At 41.4% G+C, this 15,748-nt stretch overlaps 3 protein-coding genes and 4 non-coding genes across 7 annotated transcripts; all 7 read left to right on the top strand.

Moving 5' to 3' along the window:
- The first annotated feature begins 391 nt into the window (after positions 1 to 391).
- On the top strand, positions 392 to 463 carry Trnah-gug (transfer RNA histidin (anticodon GUG)). The gene has a single exon. It is a non-coding gene; the product is annotated as a tRNA-His (tRNA).
- Positions 464 to 1,571: 1,108 nt separating this feature from the next.
- Positions 1,572 to 1,643, top strand: Trnah-gug (transfer RNA histidin (anticodon GUG)). Its single transcript has one exon. It is a non-coding gene; the product is annotated as a tRNA-His (tRNA).
- Positions 1,644 to 3,618: 1,975 nt separating this feature from the next.
- LOC144422142 (uncharacterized) lies at positions 3,619 to 4,257 on the top strand. Its single transcript, XM_078111978.1, has one exon. The coding sequence runs from the start codon at positions 3,619 to 3,621 to the stop codon at positions 4,255 to 4,257; it is 639 nt and encodes a 212-aa protein (XP_077968104.1).
- A 122-nt stretch (positions 4,258 to 4,379) lies between these two features.
- LOC144422141 (uncharacterized) lies at positions 4,380 to 6,287 on the top strand. Its single transcript, XM_078111977.1, has one exon. The coding sequence runs from the start codon at positions 4,380 to 4,382 to the stop codon at positions 6,285 to 6,287; it is 1,908 nt and encodes a 635-aa protein (XP_077968103.1).
- A 474-nt stretch (positions 6,288 to 6,761) lies between these two features.
- LOC144422140 (uncharacterized) lies at positions 6,762 to 8,471 on the top strand. Its single transcript, XM_078111976.1, has one exon. The coding sequence runs from the start codon at positions 6,762 to 6,764 to the stop codon at positions 8,469 to 8,471; it is 1,710 nt and encodes a 569-aa protein (XP_077968102.1).
- Positions 8,472 to 13,180: 4,709 nt separating this feature from the next.
- Trnah-gug (transfer RNA histidin (anticodon GUG)) lies at positions 13,181 to 13,252 on the top strand. Its single transcript has one exon. It is a non-coding gene; the product is annotated as a tRNA-His (tRNA).
- Positions 13,253 to 14,360: 1,108 nt separating this feature from the next.
- Positions 14,361 to 14,432, top strand: Trnah-gug (transfer RNA histidin (anticodon GUG)). Its single transcript has one exon. It is a non-coding gene; the product is annotated as a tRNA-His (tRNA).
- Positions 14,433 to 15,748: the final 1,316 nt, after the last annotated feature.

The following is a 15,748-nucleotide window of genomic DNA, read 5'->3' as shown; positions in this document are numbered from 1 at the left end:
AGAGTGGCGAAGCGGAAACGTTCTGGGCCCATGACCCAGAATTTGATGAATTGAAATCATCATCTGCGTCAAAATGCTTTGATCGTATAGTGGTTAGTACCTCATGTTATGGCCGTTATAACCCAAGTTCGAATTCTGCTCACAGCATCGGAGCTATCCTCTGAATTACCCGACTTTTTAGTTTAAACTTTGAAGGACGAATTTAAATTTCGAAGTCATTTTCAAAACACCTATGAAAACAAAGATGAAAAACTTAAGTTCTGTAATAAAATAATGTTTATTTATTATTAGAAGAGGAAGTTGCATTATGCAACCAGCAGAGTGGCGCAGCGGAAGCGTGCTGGGCTCATAACCCAGAGGTCGATGAATCGAAACCATCCTCTTCTAAGACGCTGTGATCGTATAGTGGTTAGTACCTCACGTTGTGGCCGTGATAACCCAGGTTCGAATCCTGGTCACAGCATCGGTAATTTAATTTTCATTGCTGTTTTTTTGAAACGCCACGTTTTGAAGGACAACTCCGTATTCCGAGTAGCAGAGTGGCGAAGCGGAAACGTTCTGTGCCCATGACCCAGAGTTTGATGAATTGAAATCATCATCTGCGTCAAACTTTGATCGTATAGTGGTTAGTACCTCGTGTTGTGGCCGTTTTATCCCAAGTTCGAATTCTGCTCACAGCATCGGAGCTTTCCTTTGAATTATCCGACTTTTTAGTTTAAACTTTGAAAGACGAAATTAAATTTTGAAGTCATTTTCAAAACACCTATGAAAACAAAGGTTGAAAACTGAAGTTCGGTAATAAAATCTTGTTTATTCATTATTAGAAGAGGAAGTTGCATTATGCAAGCAGCAGAGTGGCGCAGCGGAAGCGTGCTGGGCTCATAACCCAGAGGTCGATGGATCGAAACCATCCTCTGCTAAAACGCTGTGATCGTATAGTGGTTAGTACCTCACGTTGTGGCCGTGAAAAGCCAGGTTCAAATCCTGGTCACAGCATCGGTAATTTAATTTTCATTGCGTTTTTTTTGAAACTCCACGTTTTGAAGGACAACTCCGTATTCCGAGTAGCAGAGTGGCGAAGCGGAAACGTTCTGGGCCCATGACCCAGAGTTTGATGAATTTAAATCATCATCTGCGTCAAACTTTGATCGTATAGTGGTTAGTACCTCATGTTATGGCCGTTATAACCCAAGTTCAAATTCTGCTCACAGCATCGGAGCTTTCCTTTGAATTACCCGACTTTTCAGTTTGAATTTTGTAGAACGAATTTGTCAGAAAATATTTCAGTCATTTTGAAAATACATATGAAAACATAGGTGAAAAACTGAAGTTCTGAATTAAAAATTTGTTTATTTATTATTAGAAAAGGAAGGAAACTCCACGTTTTGAAGGACAACTCCGTATTCCGAGTAGCAGAGTGGCGAATCGGAAGCGTGCTGGGCTCATAACCCAGAGTTTGATTGATTATTAGAAGCGGAATTGGCATTGTGTGAGTAGCAGAGTGGCGCAGCGGAAGCGTGCTGGGCTCATATCCCAGAGGTCGATGGATCGAAACCATCCTCTGCTAATACGCTGTGATCGTATAGTGGTTAGTACCTCACGTTGTGGCCGTGATAACCCAGGTTCGAATCCTGGTCACAGCATCGGTAATTTAATTTTCATTGCGTTTTTTTGAAACTCCACGTTTTGAAGGACAACTCCGTATTCCGAGTAGCAGAGTGGCGAAGCGGAAACATGCTGGGCTCATAACCCAGAGTTTGATTGATTATTAGAAGCGGAATTTGCGTTGTGTCAGTAGCAGTGTGGCGCAGCGGAAGCGTGTTGGTCTCATAACCCAGAGGTCGATGGATCGAAACTATCCCCTGCTAAAACGCTGTGATCGTATAGTGGTTAGTGTCGGCAGTCCGTGTGGTCCTAAAGTTTAGTTTAGTTAGGATTCCTTCAGTTATACATCGTCATCGTGATGATTATCGCTATCTCGTCGTCGTCATCATTACTGTGTTGTTTTCTCGTATTCGACGTGTCGCATTTTTCTCTTTCACGTGTTATCGTGTTACGTATTTATTTTATTATCGTCCCCTAAGCTCAGCAAGATGTTTAAGATTGCATTTCTGGTGGTAGCAGTTTAGGATTTCATTTCTTGTTATGGCAGTTTAAGATTACATCGCCTTTATAACGTTGAAGTTTGAATTCATTCAATATTCTTCTTTTATACTGTATTTCGAATCGTTCGATATAACATTATGATATTTGCATGTCTACAGCTCGTATTGTATTGCATTTATAGTTACTGTTTTACCTTGGTTGTATATCTGTCGTTTTGGGACTATGCTGTTATATGGAGTTGTTTTGTGTGTGTATTAGTTTTATTTTCTGTATCATTTGTCTTTGATTTATTTGGTGCTAATTATTTCATTTGTATTTTAGTCAACCGTTTTGAATACTTTCAATAAAACGAGTCTGGCAAATCGACTTATCATTTCCGGGTCCCAAAAGTGACAAAGTTGAACAAATCTCCTTGCGACGACGATGAACGAAGCAGATGAATCAATTACACAATATTTGAATAGACGAGAAGCTTCTTCTTCGCCTGCAGTTCCTCTCGCGGAAACAGACGACGGTAACTCTGAAACTATTGGACGCAATGTATTATGCCACGAACGAGTCCGACTACAAAATGAACTAAATGGTTTGTGCGACAGAATTTCAAAATCGATTACTGAAAATGCTCAAAATTCTATCGTTACTGATCTTAATATTGGACTTCATGTTAAACGAATTGCTTATGACCAAGTGATGGATAAACTCATTCCGACTACCCGTAATCCAAATGTTTTGAAGAAATATGAAACTGGAAGGCAAATGATGTTATCGAAAATCGATCAAATTGAAAGCAGAATTAATTCTTACCTTGACGAGGAGATCGTTTCTGATCACGGGTCTGTCGAATCCAATACAAGCAAATGCAGTGTTGAATCACTGAAGCGATTGCAACTTGAGCAAGAACGAGAGGTAGAAAGAGCCGATTCTCTTGTACGTATGGCTAAACGAGACTTTCTCACAGAAGAAGATACCATTCGCAATAAAATATCAGCACTAGAGCGTCGCCTTGATACCAAACGTCGAGACATAAACGAAAAAGAACGAATGGCAGATCTAACACGTCGCCGAGCTGACGAACTTATGCGTGAAATTGAACAAGAAAAGACTGAATTGGCTACCAAAAAGATGCCTAAAGATAACTTCCGTGGCGTCAATATTGAATATCCGTTAGAGTCAACATGCAGACGAAGTGCAGCGAACTTTTTTGTTCCGACGAAGAGTCAAGTGATAACAAATTCAGAAAAGACCAAAGAATTGCACTTCCCGGCAGCACGAACTTACAAACGCCCGTCTCCTGCAAACAGAATGCTTATACCACAAGAAGCAGTCGACGCGTGGATTGACCACTTGGAACCTAACCAGTCTGGTAAATTTTATGGTAATTCTTTTAATATGTCAGTAGAGGAACAAACTATGTTATCATGACAGTTGAATTCTAGAATATTGTCCCAGCACCATTTATCACCGATTACGATTTCTAGTTTTAGCGGAACGCCCCTAGAATGGCCAAACTTTATGGAGTTATTTTTTGATAATGTACACAGTTCTCTTGACGACGACGGTTCGCGTATGGTTCGCTTAGTCGCGTCTTTGACGGGGGTGGCTAAACGACATGTCGATGGCTTAGGCACGGTGGGAAGTAATTATATTGTCGCGTTGAGTGAATTGAAACATATATTCGGCCAACGGGTGACGATTGCTCGGGCCTTTATCGAGAAGGTTGTAGATGGTAGACGAGTAAAAGAATTCAGTATCCGAAAAATATCCGATTTTCATTCTGAAGTTCGCGACATTGTGATAAATTTGAAGAAAATGCGATTGCTTGCAGATTTGTATAGTATTGAAAATGTTAGAAAGACAGCATTGCGAATTCCGGCAGAACTGACCTCGAGTTGGAATAAGTTTGTGACTGATATGATTCGTGCCGACGAAATGCCGAGTTTACTGGACTTCGAGCAGTGGTTGTGGGAACGATGCGAGGAATTAGGAAATCCTTTTTCACCAAATCTTTTCAGTACTAAAATAGATCGTGACGATCGCAGACAGGCATTTCCTAAGAAGAATGTGGTTTATCCCTATTATCGGGTCATTCAGATCAGCCGCTCGAACAACCGCGAATGCAATGTTTCTATTGCAATGGTTTTCATTCTTTAAGTAACTGCGATAGCTTCAGGTTTAGTGCCAATGACACGAAAAGAAGATTTCTACTAGATTCACGCCTGTGCTTCAACTGTCTCGAACCTGGACATTTAGCTATTTCGTGCCGGTTCCGCAATATGTGTCGTGTTTGTCCTGGTAAGCATCATTCAGCCATCCATGGTTTGAGAGTCGTTCCTAATAGATTGAGTGATAACAATCAGCCTGATCTCCCTCCTCATATGAGCGGCGTTGCCAATTCTCATGTTTCAGGCGTTAATGGTGTTCAGTTTCAGCTTTTACCAGTCGTAGTAAAAGGCCCATTGGGATCCTCTGAATATGCTATCGCTGTTCTAGATTCTGCCAGTCAAATCTCAATAATACATCCCAAATTAAAACAAAAACTTGGTTTAAAAGGAAGTCCTAGGTGTCTAACCATTAACACCTTATGCAATAAGGGCGTTTCGCAAAATACGGAGGTGGTGAAATTGTCGGTGCGATCTGCTCACGACGAGAGTGGTCAAATTCTGATGTTAAGCAAAGTGTTTGTGGTCGAGTCACGCATACCACATCCAGCTAGAATCCTTAAGAACGATCACAATATGACTCACCTGCAGGATATTCCGTTAACCGACATTGAAGCGAACAAAGCCATGATTTTAATCGGAGCCGATATTCCCTTAGCGCATTTCCAGCTTGAACGTAGAGTCGGCCAGCAACATGAACCAGTGGGTATTAAAACTCCTCTCGGTTGGACTTTGATCGGGTCTTCAGGCGCGACTAATGAAGATGAAACTGTTTCAAATATGCTGTGTTGTGATTTGCGTGACCAGTATAACATGCTGCAAGAACAAGTCGAGCGATTTTGGTCCACTGAAGCTGTAGGCACGGCGTACAATTTGACCCGTAGCGAGTCGATTGAAGATAGACAAACTGATAATTTGATGGAAAGAAAAATTAGATTTATCGACGGTCATTACGAGGTTGGGTTTATGTGGAGAAATGAAAATTGCGAAATGCCGCAAAACGAACACGTAGCGCTTAACAGGTTCGAAAATCTTAGAAAACGACTCCAAGGAAACGAACGTTTGCGAAACTTATATTGTAAAGAAATGGCGAAGAATATTGAAAGGGGTTGGGTGCGTAAGCTAACTTCAGATGAAAAGGCGTTTCGCGGTCCTCGAACTTGGTTTCTGCCTCATCATCGCGTTGAAAATCCCAAAGGGCCAAATAAACTAAGAATTGTTTTTGAGGCGGCATCTACTTGCTGCGGCGTCAGTCTGAACAGTCGATTGATGTCCGGGCGCGATTTGATCAATAATCTAGTCGGGGTGCTTTTACGTTTTCGGGAAAGACCAATCGCTATAAGCGCCGATATAGAAGCCATGTTTCATATGATTCGATTGCCGGAAGATGATACGGATTCTGCACGTTTTCTCTGGTCGGAAGACCTTTTTTCAACCAAACGGCCAGATGTGTATAAATTCTTAGTTCGTATTTTTGGAGCTGTGGATTCACCTTATGTCGCAAACTTTTGTTTGAAGAGAGCTGCGTACGATAGTAGAAACAAGTTTCCTAGAGACGTAATATTAACTACCGATAGAGACTTTTATGTCGATGATTTACTTACTTCGAAATGGAATGTTGATTCCGCGGTATCGACAGCTAAAGATATGATTAAGATGTTACACGATAAAGGATTCAACTTGACCAAGTGGGTTTCGAATTCTAAATCGGTTTTACGTGAAATATCCAGTGGACGTGTCGTCACTAATGTTGACTTAGATCTGGACAGATTACCTGTTAGAAAAGCTCTGGGCTTGCATTGGGACATCGAGAAGGATTGCTTTATATTCGACCACCAGAAATTTACTGAATTTACCACGAAAAGAAAGGCCCTTGGTGTAACCAGTTCAATATTCGATCCATTAGGATTTGTAGCACCAATCATTTTGTATGCCAAATTATTACGGCGGGAATGTTGGCGTGACAACTTAGCTTGGGACGAAGTATTTGATAATAAGAGATTGAAGTGTTGGGAAAATTGAATAAATTCGCTGAAATGTTTAAAGAGTTTTTCGATTCCACGTCAATTTAAAGGTGTTAAATGTGAAAGTTCCTCGTATGAAATTCATATATTCTGTGATGCATCAGAAGTGGCATATGGCGCGGTAGCATACATAATTTCGAAGCATTCCCGGGAGAATTTTCAGTGTAGTCTTATCGCGGCTAAAGCAAGAGTCGCACCTATGAAAGGTATGAACGTGCCTCGTTTAGAATTGCAAGGTGCTCTCTTGGCCGTGCGATTGTTAAGTTTTCTCCGAAAAGAACTATCCCTTCCACTAGGCGACGTACATATGTGGTCCGACTCGACTTGTGTATTGAGATATTTAAAAAATAAAACTCGAAGATTTAAAACATTTGTAGCCAATCGCGTTCGCGAAATACTCGATCACACTCGGCCACACCAATGGAAGTACGTCGACTCCGCACAGAATCCCGCTGATTACTGCACTAGGGGAATGACGGTTTCCAAATTTCTAGAAAATTCTGATCGATGGCTACATGGACCAGAGTTTTTGCTCATGCCCGAAAGTGATTGGCCAAGCCAGATAGCGTTACGTGCAGTTGACGACCACGACCAAGAGATTAAATATCAAACATGCATACTAGCAGATTGTTTTATAACTACGGATAACAGCGATGGAGTACTTGATTCGGAAATCGAAAAGGTCGTCGATGTCGAACGTTTTGATTCGTGGTTTTCCTTATGCAAACGAACTGCCGTGGTTTTGTTGGCAGCTCGGTATTTTAAGAATCTTTCTGTGAAATGTCCGACGTATAGCCCGCTGCCAGCTCAACTTGTGACTCCTAAACAGTTGGAACTCGCGGGCCGGTATTGGATAGTTTCTGCTCAAAACAAGCATTTCCGCGTGGAGCGCAAATGCATAACTAACGGAGAAGATTTATCCTCAAAATCAACGTTACTTAATCTGACGCCATTTTTCGATGGACAAGTGATCCGCGTCGGGGGCCGTCTTGAAAATGCCAATATCCCACTGCGTTCGAAACATCCTATTATACTGCCGTATTCAAGTTTGAAATGTGATTCGAACTGCCCATGTCGAATTTCATGGTTGATAATGAAAGCTGCTCATATTCGACTCGCACATGCCGGTCCAGAGGCCACGCTTAGCGCATTAAGAGAGCGCTACTGGCATATAAAAGGGAGAAAACTTGTCAAACGAATAATTGATAATTGTTGGGAATGTAAAAGACGTCGAGCAAGTTGCAGAACCCCACTGATGTCGAATCTGCCCAAAGTTCGTGTTACTGAAGCAAGACCGTTCGAAAATGTCGGGCTGGATTTCTTCGGCTCGATCCAAACAAAGAGAGGCAGGGTTTTAGAGAAACGATGGGGGTGTTTGTTTTGTTGTCTTTCAATGAGAGCTGTACACATTGAGATGGCATGGACTATGGATACTGATTCCTTCATATGTGTACTTTTGTCTTTCATTGCGAAACGAGGACCTGTATCTCAAATATGGTCGGACAACGGATCAAATATAGTTGGTGGTTCCCGAGAGCTGAAAACCGTCCGTAACTCGATAGATGAATCTCGCGTGGCAGAACTGTGCTTAAAACACAATATTGAATGGCATTTCACTCCACCTTACGCTCCCCATTTTGGTGGCGTTTGGGAAAGATTAGTAAAGTCCGCAAAGCGTGCTTTGAAAGCAGTTCTGGGGAATGTGCGTGTAACCGACGAAGTCTTGAAGACCGCGTTTGCGAGGGTTACCGACATCATGAATAGTAGACCCATTACAACAGTGAGCGACGAACCAACCGACTTTAGTGCCATTACACCAAATTGTTTGTTGAAAGGGCATTCGGCCGAAGTGTTTCCACTGGATTCAGACGTGATGAAATTATGCTACAGAAAACGATGGAGGCAAACCGAAGCTATTTGTAATCAGTTTTGGAGAAGATGGCGAAAAGATTACTTACCGAATTTGATGACACGATGTAAGTGGTGGAAGGAACAACGAAACTTACAAGAAGGAAATCTGGTGCTCGTTTTTGACCCCGTTGCACCGAGAGGACGTTGGCAACTTGGTCGTGATATTCAAATTTCCCCTGGTTCTGACGGACGAGTCCGAACTGTCGCGGTTAAAACTATAAATGGCATACATATTCGACACGCATCAAAAATCTGCCCCCTAGAAGAATGACTTCCTGCGGATAGTCATGGGGTGGCTTTGTCGGCAGTCCGTGTGGTCCTAAAGTTTAGTTTAGTTAGGATTCCTTCAGTTGTACATCGTCATCGTGATGATCATCGCTATCTCGTCGTCGTCATCATTACTGTGTTGTTTTCTCGTATTCGACGTGTCGCATTTTTCTCTTTCACGTGTTATCGTGTTACGTATTTATTTTATTATCGTCCCCTAAGCTCAGCAAGATGTTTAAGATTGCATTTCTGGTGGTAGCAGTTTAGGATTTCATTTCTTGTTATGGCAGTTTAAGATTACATCGCCTTTATAACGTTGAAGTTTGAATTCATTCAATAGTCTTCTTTTATACTGTATTTCGAATCGTTCGATATAACATTATGATATTTGCATGTCTACAGCTCGTATTGTATTGCATTTATAGTTACTGTTTTACCTTGGTTGTATATCTGTCGTTTTGGGACTATGCTGTTATATGGAGTTGTTTTGTGTAAGTATTAGTTTTATATTCTGTATCATTTGTCTTTGATTTATTTGGTGCTAATTATTTCATTTGTATTTTAGTCAACCGTTTTGAATACTTTCAATAAAACGAGTCCGGCAAATCGACTTATCATTTCCGGGTCCCAAAAGTGACAGTTAGTACCTCACGCTGTGGCCGTGATAACCCAGGTTTGAATCCTGGTCACAGCATCGGTAATTTAATTTTCATTGCATTTTTTTTTGAAACTCCACGTTTTGAAGGACAACTCCGTATTCCGAGTAGCAGAGTGGCGAAGCGGAAACGTTCTGGGCCCATGACCCAGAATTTGATGAATTGAAATCATCATCTGCGTCAAAATGCTTTGATCGTATAGTGGTTAGTACCTCATGTTATGGCCGTTATAACCTATAACCCAAGTTCGAATTCTGCTCACAGCATCGGAGCTTTCCTTTGAATTACCCGACTTTTTAGTTTAAACTTTGAAGGACGAATTTAAATTTTGAAGTCATTTTCAAAACACCTGTGAAAACAAAGATGAAAAACTTAAGTTCTGTAATAAAATCTTGTTTATTTATTATTAGAAGAGGAAGTTGCATTATGCGAGCAGCAGAGTGGCGCAGCGGAAGCGTGCTGGGCTCATAACCCAGAGGTCGATGGATCGAAACCATCCTCTGCTAAGACGCTGTGATCGTATAGTGATTAGTACCTCACGTTGTGGCCGTGATAACCCAGGTTCGAATCCTGGTCACAGCATCGTTAATTTAATTTTCATTGCAGTGTTTTTGAAACTCCACGTTTTGAAGGACAGATTCGTCTTCCGAGTAGCAGAGTGGCGAAGCGGAAACGTTCTGGGACCTTGACCCAAAGTTTAATGAATTGAAATCATCGTCTGCGTCAAGATGCTTTTATCGCATAGTGGTTAGTACCTCATGTTATGGCCGTTATAACCCAAGTTCGAATTCTGCTCACAGCATCGGAGCTTTCCTTTGAATAACCCGACTTTTCAGTTTAAATTTTGTAGGACGAATTTGTCAGACAATATTTCAGTCTGACAGAATTACACGACTTTTTAGTTTAAACTTTGAAGGACGAATTTAAACTTCGAAGTCATTTTCAAAACACCTATGAAAACAAAGATGAAAAACTTAAGTTCTGTAATAAAATATTGTTTATTTATTATTAGAAGAGGAAGTTGCATTAGGCAAGCAGCAGAGTGGCGCAGCGGAAGCGTGCTGTGCTCATAACCCAGGGGTCGATGGATCGAAACTATCCTCTGCTAAGACGCTGTGATCGTATAGTTGTTAGAACCTCACGATGTGGCCGTGATAACCCATGTTCGAATCCTGGTCACAGCATCGGTAATTTAATTTTCATTGCTGTTTTTTTTTTGAAACTACACGTTTTGAAGGACAGATCCGTCTTCCGAGTAGCAGAGTGGCGAAGCGGAAACGCGCTGGGCTCATAACCCAGAGTTTGATTGATTATTAGAAGCAGAATTTGCATTGTGTAAGTAGCAGAGTGGCGCAGCGGAAGCGTGCTGGGCTCATAACCCAGAGGTCGATGGATCGAAACCATCTTCTGCTAAGACGCTGTGATCGTATAGTGGTTAGTACCTCACGTTGTGGCTGTGATAACCCAGGTTCGAATCCTGGTCACAGCATCGGTAATTTAATTTTAATTGCGTTTTTTTGAAACTCCACATTTTGAAGGACAACTCCGTATTCCGAGTAGCAGAGTGGCGAAGCGGAAACGTACTGGGCTCTTAACCCAGAGTTTGATTGATTATTAGGAGCGGAATTTGCATTGTTTGAGTAGCAGAGTGGCGCAGCGGAAGCGTGCTGGGCTCATAACCCAGAGGTCGATGGATCGAAACCATCTTCTGCTAAGACGCTGTGATCGTATAGTGGTTAGTACCTCACGTTGTGGCTGTGATAACCCAGGTTCGAATCCTGGTCACAGCATCGGTAATTTAATTGCGTTTTTTTGAAACTCCACATTTTGAAGGACAACTCCGTATTCCGAGTAGCAGAGTGGCGAAGCGGAAACGTTCTGGGCCCATGACCCAGAATTTGAAGAATTGAAATCATCATCTGCGTCAAAATGCTTCGATCGTATAGTGGTTAGTACCTCATGTTATGTCCGTTATAACCGAAGTTCGAATTCTGCTCACAGCATCGGTTCTTTCCTTTGAATTACCCGACTTTTTAGTTTAAACTTTGAAGGACGAATTTAAATTTTGAAGTCATTTTCAAAACACCTATGAAAATAAAGTTGAAAAACTTAAGTTCTGTAATAAAATAATGTTTATTTATTATTAGAAGAGGAAGTTGCATTATGCAAGCAGCAGAGTGGCGCAGCGGAAGCGTGCTGGGCTCATAACCCAGAGGTCGATGGATCGAAACCATCCTCTGCTAAGACGCTGTGATTGTATAGTATTTAGTACCTCACGTTGTGGCCGTGATAACCCAGGTTCGAATCCTGGTCACAGCATCGGTAATTTAATTTTCATTGCTACAGCATCGGTAATTTAATTTTCATTGCTGTTTTTTTGAAACTCCACGTTTTGAAGGACAGATCCGTCTTCCGAGTAGCAGAGTGGCGAAGCGGAAACGTTCTGGGACCATGACCCAGAGTTTGATGAATTGAAATCATCGTCTGCGTCAAGATGCTTTTATCGCATAGTGGTTAGTACCTCATGTTATGGCCGTTATAACCCAAGTTCGAATTCTGCTCACAGCATCGGAGCTTTCCTTTGAATAACCCGACTTTTCAGTTTAAATTTTGTAGGACGAATTTGTCAGATAACATTTCAGTCTGACAGAATTACCCGACTTGATGGTTTAAACTTTGAAGGACGAATTTAAATTTCGAAGTCATTTTCAAAACACCTATGAAAACAAAGATGAAAAACTTAAGTTCTCTAATAAAATCTTGTTTATTTATTATTAGAAGAGGAAGTTGCATTATGCAAGCAGCAGAGTGGCGCAGCGGAAGCGTGCTGGGCTCATAACCCAGAGGTCGATGGATCGAAACCATCCTCTGCTAAAACGCTGTGATCGTATAGTGGTTAGTACCTCACGTTGTGGCCGTGATAACCCAGGTTCTAATCCTGGTCACAGCATCGGTAATTTAATTTTCATTGCGTTTTTTTTAAAACTCCACGTTTTGAAGGACAACTCCGTATTCCGAGTAGCAGAGTGGCGAAGCGGAAGCGTGCTGGTCTCATAACCCAGATGTCGATGGATCGAAACCATCCTCTGCTAAAACGCTCTGATCGTATAGTGGTTAGTACCTCACGCTGTGGCCGTGATAACCCAGGTTTGAATCCTGGTCACAGCATCGGTAATTTAATTTTCATTGCGTTTTTTTTAAAACTCCACGTTTTGAAGGACAACTCCGTATTCCGAGTAGCAGAGTGGCGAAGCGGAAGCGTGCTGGTCTCATAACCCAGATGTCGATGAATCGAAACCATCCTCTGCTAAAACGCTCTGATCGTATAGTGGTTAGTACCTCACGCTGTGGCCATGATAACCCAGGTTTGAATCCTGGTCACAGCATCGGTAATTTAATTTTCATTGCATTTTTTTTGAAACTCCACGTTTTGAAGGACAACTCCGTATTCCGAGTAGCAGAGTGGCGAAGCGGAAACGTTCTGGGCCCATGACCCAGAATTTGAAGAATTGAAATAATCATCTGCGTCAAAATGCTTTGATCGTATAGTGGTTAGTACCTCATGTTATGTCCGTTATAACCGAAGTTCGAATTCTGCTCACAGCATCGGTGCTTTCCTTTGAATTACCCGACTTTTTAGTTTAAACTTTGAAGAACGAATTTAAATTTTGAAGTCATTTTCAAAACACCTATGAAAACAAAGATGAAAAACTTAAGTTCTGTAATAAAATAATGTTTATTTATTATTAGAAGAGGAAGTTGCATTGTGCAAGCAGCAGAGTGGCGCAGCGGAAACGTGCTGGGCTCATAGCCCAGAGGTCGATGGATCGAAACCATCCTCTGCTAAGACGCTGTGATTGTATAGTATTTAGTACCTCACGTTGTGGCCGTGATAACCCAGGTTCGAATCCTGGTCACAGCATCGGTAATTTAATTTTCATGTTTATTTATTATTAGAAGAGGAAGTTGCATTATGCAAGCAGCAGAGTGGCGCAGCGGAAGCGTGCTGGGCTCATAACCCAGAGGTCGATGAATCGAAACCATCCTCTTCTAAGACGCTGTGATCGTATAGTGGTTAGTACCTCACGTTGTGGCCGTGATAACCCAGGTTCGAATCCTGGTCACAGCATCGGTAATTTAATTTTCATTGCTGTTTTTTTGAAACGCCACGTTTTGAAGGACAACTCCGTATTCCGAGTAGCAGAGTGGCGAAGCGGAAACGTTCTGTGCCCATGACCCAGAGTTTGATGAATTGAAATCATCATCTGCGTCAAACTTTGATCGTATAGTGGTTAGTACCTCGTGTTATGGCCGTTATATCCCAAGTTCGAATTCTGCTCACAGCATCGGAGCTTTCCTTTGAATTATCCGACTTTTTAGTTTAAACTTTGAAAGACGAAATTAAATTTTGAAGTCATTTTCAAAACACCTATGAAAACAAAGGTTGAAAACTGAAGTTCGGTAATAAAATCTTGTTTATTCATTATTAGAAGAGGAAGTTGCATTATGCAAGCAGCAGAGTGGCGCAGCGGAAGCGTGCTGGGCTCATAACCCAGAGGTCGATGGATCGAAACCATCCTCTGCTAAAACGCTGTGATCGTATAGTGGTTAGTACCTCACGTTGTGGCCGTGAAAAGCCAGGTTCGAATCCTGGTCACATCATCGGTAATTTAATTTTCATTGCGTTTTTTTTGAAACTCCACGTTTTGAAGGACAACTCCGTATTCCGAGTAGCAGAGTGGCGAAGCGGAAACGTTCTGGGCCCATGACCCAGAGTTTGATGAATTTAAATCATCATCTGCGTCAAACTTTGATCGTATAGTGGTTAGTACCTCATGTTATGGCCGTTATAACCCAAGTTCAAATTCTGCTCACAGCATCGGAGCTTTCCTTTGAATTACCCGACTTTTCAGTTTGAATTTTGTAGAACGAATTTGTCAGAAAATATTTCAGTCATTTTGAAAATACATATGAAAACATAGGTGAAAAACTGAAGTTCTGAATTAAAAATTTGTTTATTTATTATTAGAAAAGGAAGGAAACTCCACGTTTTGAAGGACAACTCCGTATTCCGAGTAGCAGAGTGGCGAATCGGAAGCGTGCTGGGCTCATAACCCAGAGTTTGATTGATTATTAGAAGCGGAATTGGCATTGTGTGAGTAGCAGAGTGGCGCAGCGGAAGCGTGCTGGGCTCATAACCCAGAGGTCGATGGATCGAAACCATCCTCTGCTAATACGCTGTGATCGTATAGTGGTTAGTACCTCACGTTGTGGCCGTGATAACCCAGGTTCGAATCCTGGTCACAGCATCGGTAATTTAATTTTCATTGCGTTTTTTTGAAACTCCACGTTTTGAAGGACAACTCCGTATTCCGAGTAGCAGAGTGGCGAAGCGGAAACATGCTGGGCTCATAACCCAGAGTTTGATTGATTATTAGAAGCGGAATTTGCGTTGTGTCAGTAGCAGTGTGGCGCAGCGGAAGCGTGTTGGTCTCATAACCCAGAGGTCGATGGATCGAAACTATCCTCTGCTAAAACGCTGTGATCGTATAGTGGTTAGTGTCGGCAGTCCGTGTGGTCCTAAAGTTTAGTTTAGTTAGGATTCCTTCAGTTGTACATCGTCATCGTGATGATTATCGCTATCTCGTCGTCGTCATCATTACTGTGTTGTTTTCTCGTATTCGACGTGTCGCATTTTTCTCTTTCACGTGTTATCGTGTTACGTATTTATTTTATTATCGTCCCCTAAGCTCAGCAAGATGTTTAAGATTGCATTTCTGGTGGTAGCAGTTTAGGATTTCATTTCTTGTTATGGCAGTTTAAGGTTACATCGCCTTTATAACGTTGAAGTTTGAATTCATTCAATATTCTTCTTTTATACTGTATTTCGAATCGTTCGATATAACATTATGATATTTGCATGTCTACAGCTCGTATTGTATTGCATTTATAGTTACTGTTTTACCTTGGTTGTATATCTGTCGTTTTGGGACTATGCTGTTATATGGAGTTGTTTTGTGTGTGTATTAGTTTTATTTTCTGTATCATTTGTCTTTGATTTATTTGGTGCTAATTATTTCATTTGTATTTTAGTCAACCGTTTTGAATACTTTCAATAAAACGAGTCTGGCAAATCGACTTATCATTTCCGGGTCCCAAAAGTGACAAAGTTGAACAAATCTCCTTGCGACGACGATGAACGAAGCAGATGAATCAATTACACAATATTTGAATAGACGAGAAGCTTCTTCTTCGCCTGCAGTTCCTCTCGCGGAAACAGACGACGGTAACTCTGAAACTATTGGACGCAATGTATTATGCCACGAACGAGTCCGACTACAAAATGAACTAAATGGTTTGTGCGACAGAATTTCAAAATCGATTACTGAAAATGCTCAAAATTCTATCGTTACTGATCTTAATATTGGACTTCATGTTAAACGAATTGCTTATGACCAAGTGATGGATAAACTCATTCCGACTACCCGTAATCCAAATGTTTTGAAGAAATATGAAACTGGAAGGCAAATGATGTTATCGAAAATCGATCAAATTGAAAGCAGAATTAATTCTTACCTTGACGAGGAGATCGTTTCTGATCACGGGTCTGTCGAATCCAATACAA

Source organism: Styela clava, chromosome 4 (assembly GCF_964204865.1).
Source record: "Styela clava chromosome 4, kaStyClav1.hap1.2, whole genome shotgun sequence".
Taxonomy (NCBI): domain Eukaryota; kingdom Metazoa; phylum Chordata; class Ascidiacea; order Stolidobranchia; family Styelidae; genus Styela; species Styela clava.
This window is presented reverse-complemented; position numbering and strand designations above follow the sequence as displayed.